The sequence below is a fragment of the Corvus kubaryi genome, unplaced genomic scaffold (assembly GCF_017639235.1).
Source record: "Corvus kubaryi isolate FWS band 111438036 unplaced genomic scaffold, C.kubaryi_AGA036_p1.0 37392, whole genome shotgun sequence".
NCBI lineage: Eukaryota > Metazoa > Chordata > Aves > Passeriformes > Corvidae > Corvus > Corvus kubaryi.
The window spans coordinates 2,843,373-2,849,573 of record NW_024581131.1 but is presented as its reverse complement, the minus strand read 5'-3'; the positions used below and the strand labels follow the sequence as shown (position 1 = coordinate 2,849,573).

The 6,201-nt window shown below is 45.3% G+C and overlaps 1 protein-coding gene across 1 annotated transcript in view; it reads left to right on the top strand.

Annotated features, from left to right (window-relative positions):
* Positions 1-2,754, top strand: part of RPS13 (ribosomal protein S13) — a 4,556-nt gene extending 1,802 nt beyond the window's left edge. Inside the window, exons 3-6 of the mRNA XM_042038678.1 lie at positions 388-466; positions 1,371-1,540; positions 1,905-2,005; positions 2,677-2,754. Coding sequence (XP_041894612.1) covers positions 388-466; positions 1,371-1,540; positions 1,905-2,005; positions 2,677-2,710 — 384 coding nt within the window. The 3' untranslated portion in view covers positions 2,711-2,754. The remainder of the gene's footprint in view (positions 1-387; positions 467-1,370; positions 1,541-1,904; positions 2,006-2,676) is intronic.
* Positions 2,755-6,201: the final 3,447 nt, after the last annotated feature.

Here is a 6,201-nt window from a genome sequence, read left to right as displayed (position 1 = left end):
TTTTTTTTTTTTTTTTTTTTTTTTTTTTTTTTTGTGTGTGTGTGTGTAACATTGGATTTGTGCTTCTGGTGTGGCAGTTAAATTGAAATGTTGATAAAGCAGTTGGTCGGAGGCTTTTTTAAAAAAACTTACTTGGAGTTTTTAAAATGGAGACTCTCATCTTTACCTCTGCCTTCCCCCATGACATTTCGCTATCACTACAGGTATATTATATGTTTAAAAGTTTCTGTATCATTAAAAGTGCAATTTCAGTTCTTGACTGTTTTTTTAAGCATTGCAAAGCATCTGTTTCTACCATTTATTGAAAGTTTTCAGTAGCTAGCCTGTGCCTCTGTATTAAGCAGTGTTAATCAGTTTGGCTTTTTTTTTTTTTCTAATTTTCTTTAGTGGCTGAAACTTACTTCTGATGATGTAAAGGAACAGATCTACAAGTTGGCTAAAAAAGGCCTGACTCCCTCCCAGATTGGTAAGGGTTATAAACCACTCCTGAATGGGGACAAACCCACGTTTTTCTAACTGTAATATTGTAATTGTTCTTTCAGTCTATATTAAATAACCTGCTAACAGAACACAGCATTTCTGGTGTACCTGTGTTCACTGTGGATACCACTGAGAGTCCTAGGATAATATCCTGAGCTGGGAGGGACCCCCAGGGATCAGCAAGTCCAACACTGGGACATTGTATGTGTTGTACTTGCAAGAAGCATCTTTGCTGAGGTGGTTGGTATTGGGGTTTCTTTTCAAGTGGAAGACTTAAAGCATTTGTATAACCTTATAGCCTGTCCTTAGGAATGGCTGCTTAGAGGTGTTATAGGGAAATTCCTGGAGGAAATTTTCCAGTGCCAGCAGCCCTGTGCTTAGGGTTTACTGAGCCAGGCACTGCCGCTGCATTATGGACTGGTTCTAGGGTTTGGGCCCTTGCAGAGCTGAAGTGTTTGCATGACACAGCTTTATATGGTCATGAGCTATGTATGCAGTGTAATTAGGTGCTGTGTAAACAATTATTTTTATTATTGCAGTCCTGAAAGCAATAATAATTCTTTCTAGAGGGATCCATATAGTGATTGAATACATAGCGTTAATGAGTCCTGTTGAGAATTTTCCAGTAGTGTGGTAGCACCTAATGTGTTACCTGCCTGAGCACGATGGGGGAGTCAGTTGTCTTTTAAGTGTTACCAGATAACGTGTTTCAGCTTCTGTAAGTTGTATTTTGCTCACTTATGTCCACCATTTCTTCAGTTGCCACTAAAAAGGTTTTTAACTTGAAGAAGGCCTTTCTTTTGGATAGCTTGTAACTGTAAGGTCAGTTTCACAAGACTTGTTGGTGTATGTTTTTTTTTTTCAGTGTAACATGTAAATGTTTGTTTCAGGTGTGATCCTGAGGGATTCCCACGGTGTTGCCCAGGTTCGCTTTGTAACTGGCAACAAGATTCTGAGAATCCTTAAATCCAAGGGACTGGCCCCAGACCTCCCAGAGGATCTTTATCACTTGATCAAGAAAGCAGTTGCTGTTCGTAAGCATCTTGAGAGAAACAGAAAGGTGAGTGCTCCTTTAATTAGGTAACTCAGTGTCTTATGTTTTTGAATTACACAGTAGCTCGTTTACAGCTTGACAAAGCAAAGACTCTTTGTGTGCTTCCTGTTAGCCCTCCTTAGAATAAACTTAGGAGGTTGGGGAGGCATTTTGATCAAGGAGAATGGTCTTTGTGAAAAGGATTTTAAAAGCAATGTTTAAACCATGTATTTCTGGTCCTGCTCTGATTTTACTGAAGCTTTGGTGATGGAAATGGGAAGTTTTGAGCAGTAGCTGTGGATTATCTGCTTTACTGAAACTCATCTGAATTCTACATTGACAAGTCCAAGTGGTTGTAACGTTGGGGTCGTAATGTAACTTTGTTTTCAAGGACAAAGATGCCAAATTCCGCCTGATTCTGATTGAGAGCAGGATCCATAGGTTGGCTCGCTACTACAAAACCAAGAGAGTGCTGCCGCCCAACTGGAAGTAGTAAGTCTTCTCCTGCATTCCTCTCGGCACTGAAGACTGCATGGTCTTACAAGCTCTGCTGGGGCTGTTATTCAGAGGGTGAAGAGTGCATTGTGATTGGTGTGTAGGTAATCTAGGCAGCAGAGAAGAGGTATTTTCATACATAATTACTGATTAATTCAACTGATAAACTAATGAAACTTACTGCTAGTGTTAGGACTGTTAAAGTGACTGTTAAAACTCTTGGATAAAAATCATGGTCACAACAAATGAAGTCACTACCAGACAATTTTTACAACACTTTAAGCTGTGGTCTTGGTTCTCAGATACCTTTATCGTTCATGTCACTTTCAAAACGTACTGAGAAATGGCTTAATAGCTGTGGCAAAAAGGAAGTTACTGTAGCTTTTCTCTATGAGAGGTAACCACCAGAGAATTCCTGTAGATGTTGGGATTAGCCTTGTTTCTCTAAGGAGACTCGAGTGCAGCTAGTCAGGTTTATAAATACATGGGTTTGTGCTGTTACCCTAAGATTTGTATTGTAAAAGTACAAGTGAAATCTTTGGCCATAAAAATTTTTAAGCAGTGATTTAGCTCAGGAGTGATAGTTAAAACTTTTAACTGAAGCTGTGTTTTTGACAAATAGTTTCTGCTATTAATACTTCTCTTTTGTCTCTCTTCTCTCTTTTTAGTGAATCATCAACAGCTTCTGCCCTGGTCGCATAAGAGCTGGCTGTGACTTACTGAAAGAATAAATTTTCGTTACCTGAGTTTGTGTTGTCTCTAAATGGTTGGTGTATTAGAAGCTTCTGCTTGTTTCAGGAAGCTGCATGTAAATGGGAATTTTTCCAGGTGGGGCAGGCTTGTGGCTGTGGTTTCCATATTGCTGTCCTGCAGTATCAGATCTGGGTGATGGTTGTTGCAGTGCTGCACCAGCTGGACATTGGTGTCTGTGCTCAGACTGGTTTGGTTTTTTATGATCTGAGAGCCTTGAGTTAAAGTGCCCTGGTCATTCACTGCAAATGCATTTCATTCATGTGGGGCCATGCCTCTGGTGTCCTGCAGAAGAACTGGGAGAGAAAGCAGTGACAGCAGGAAGATTTGGAAATTTAGAAATTGCAGAAGGGATTATGCAGGAGGTGAGGGGTTAATTGGAGAGGGTAAAATTGGAGAGGTTAATTAATTCATCCTAGGTTGTGTGGACCTGTTGCTTGTGCAGGAAGCTTAAGCAGACCTCAGCCAGTTCCTGGCAGTAACTTGCTGTCATTTTTAAGTGATTTTAAGAACAATCATTGGGATTTGGGTAAGTACAGACAGCAGTTTAGCTCTTCTCAGATGTTGTGTCGTTGCTGGTGTAGTTATCCGTAAACCCAAAGGGCTGGTGCTATTGCAGAGTCGCTTGCCAAGGTTGTGCCTCCAGGTTTCTAATAGCTTTAACCTGAAGACCCCTTTCGTCTGAAGACACAGGGAAAACAGTGACAGCTTGCTCCTTTTCTAGGAGAAAATTACATAGAGTTAGTCTGAGTTGTTGTGACTTGCTTCTAAGTGTGGGTGCATTACTTTCATAATCTTTAAAAGTTGAGTAAATTCATCTGAGCCATGTCATTTTTGTAGGTGCAGCATTCCAGTTGCACTCTTGAAGCGCTGCTGTGTGGTACGAGTAACTCCCATCCTCCCGTTCGAGCAGCCAGGGTGGCCTTCCCCGCTCCTTGTTCCCAAATACCTGTGTGGAAATAGGGAAAGTGGCCGGGAGGTGGCGCTTGGAGCCGAGAGTGCTGCCCCTTCCGTGTGCCGAGCAGCGCCACCTGCGGGGCCGCCGCTCGGCCAGGGAGCAGGAAGGGTTTCAGCGCGGCCAGCTGCTCCGGGGGCTTTGGGAGCTTGGAGCTCACTGGAGCTGGAGGTGCTCCTGAGGATGGAAAAAGAGGTGCACCATGTCTCTTGTTGAGGAATGGTAATGGTGTTGCGGTCGTGCTGTTATGCTCGGAGTTCTACTGCTTGTGTTGCTAAAGATTCTGTATTTCCTGTAAATCCTACAGGCTTGCTTAGGTAAGTTGTCCTCAGTAGGATTAATCATGAAATCAGAATGGCCTGTATTGAAAGGGACATGAAAGATCAACCAGTTCCAACCCTCTGCCATGGGCAGGGGCTCCTCAGAGCCCATCCAACCTGGTCTTGAATGCTTCCAGGGATGGGACAGCCAGAACCTCCCTGGGCCACCTGTTCCTGCACCTCACCACCCTCACAGCAAAGAATTTGTTCCTAATACCTAACCTAAACTTCCCCTCTTGGTTTGAACCCATTACTCCTTGTCCTGTCACTACAGCTCCTGACAAAGAGTCCCTCTCCAGCTTCTCTGTAGGCCCCCTTCATATACTGGAAGGTTGCTGTGAGGTTTGCATGCAGCCTCTTCCCCAGACTGAAAAACCCCGTCTCATCCTGTCTGCATAGGGGGAGATGCTCCAGACCTCCTTACCAGCTTTGTGGCCCTCTGGATTTGCTCCAGAAGTTCCACATTCATTTTATGCTGGGGACCCTGGAGCTGGATGCAGTGCTCCAGGTGCAGTCTCACTGGAGCAGAGGGGCAGCATCCCCTGCCTTGACCTGCTGGTGCTGTTGCTGCAGCCCAGGGATTGTCCATCCCTTACCCTTTGGATTACCAGAACAGGCACAGCAGGAGCTGAGCTCACTTGCCCCAGGGCAACCCCAGCTGCTGTGGGAAAAGTTGGGGCCAAGCACTGGCAGGGGTAAATCGTCCCTGGGGGCAGACCCCTGGAACCCATGAAACAGAGCAGTGTGTCAGAGGGATGTGCTCTGGGAGGAACATGGTCACTTGGAAGCATCAGGTAAGTTCATCATTTGTGGTAAAAGGGCTGTGCCTGGATGAGAGTGAAACTCAGGTCTGCTAAGTTTTCTGCCATGCTCTGAGCACCAGGACTGCCCCGGGCAGCTCAGGACTGGGGATCCAGCTGCCCAGGAGAGTTAGTGGAGTCTTTCTTGCTGCCCTGTGTAAATGTACTGTGACTTCCCTTGTCTGGAGAGATGTGATACTGGAGATAAAAACCAGACCTGCAAGTAGTTGCTGAAATATAATTCTTTAAGAGCTATCACAAGCTGTCCCTGCCCCATGGTTATCTCCAGGCACCACTCTGGCTTCCCTCTCCCTTAGCACTATGGGTGTTCTCAGGCTTTGGGCCCCACTGCTCTCTTGCTTTCTCCTGTCACTGTCACATCTCTTCCAAGGCTTCCTTGCCTTGATTTAACCTTCAGAAGATGCTGGGTTTGCCTTATTCTCAGCAGCCTTCTACAAATTTCCAGTATTGCCTTTTCCTCCTGGGGCACTTTTTGCTCTCCCAGCTGCTACAAATCTGGACGATGATTATTTTATTTTTTCCCTATCCCAGTGTGAGTTTTTCCCTGCTTTGTGCAGGGGCATGCATCAGAAAGGAGCTCTCAGCTTCCCCCACTGCGATCTCGCTTGGCCCTTCTCCAGAGAGGAGCAGCCACAGGGCCACTGCTGCTCCACACCAGGCTTGCTCTGGTGGCAATCTTGTGGCAGGCTTGGTTCACAAAAACCTCGCACTAAAGGGCTTAAGTCCTTGCCAGCTCTCCAGCTCTTCCAGGGCTCTGGGGTGCACAGCAGAGCCTGCTTCCCTTTGGCTCATCAACAGCTGGGTTTGAGGCTGGCTGCTGAGGCACCCTTTCCTCTGGCAGAGGCCCAGAGTTGCCTGCTGTCCCCTGGGAAGGCTTGTCCTAGGGTTTTAAGAAGAAACCCTGGTTCTTGCAGTCACTGCTGGAATGCTGAGGGTGGTAAGGAGAGAAATGGTTTCCTTAGGTCTAGGGAATTGAGTTCTGCAGTGGATGGGGCACAGGGAGATGGCTCATGGGCATTCTTCAGGCTCTAGGTGTTTTTTTCCACACAGATTTCTCTAATCCATTATTTCATGGACTAGAAAAGTTTATTTTTTTAAATAATCAATTTTTCTAATTCCACATATTTCCTTCTAATCCATGTTTTTTCTCGGGAGTATGAAGGGCTTCCCTCTCTTGCCTTTCCTGGCCCTTCTCCCTGTGCTCCCCCAAGTTTCTGTGCACTGTTTGCCCTGGCACCTCTGGATATGTGTCAAAGTTTTTGTTAAGGAATTTACCCTCTTTTTGCAAATCAGTCAAGCCCATTTTCTTCCCTTCCTTTAGGTAACATGAGTTTAGCCTACCCTGAT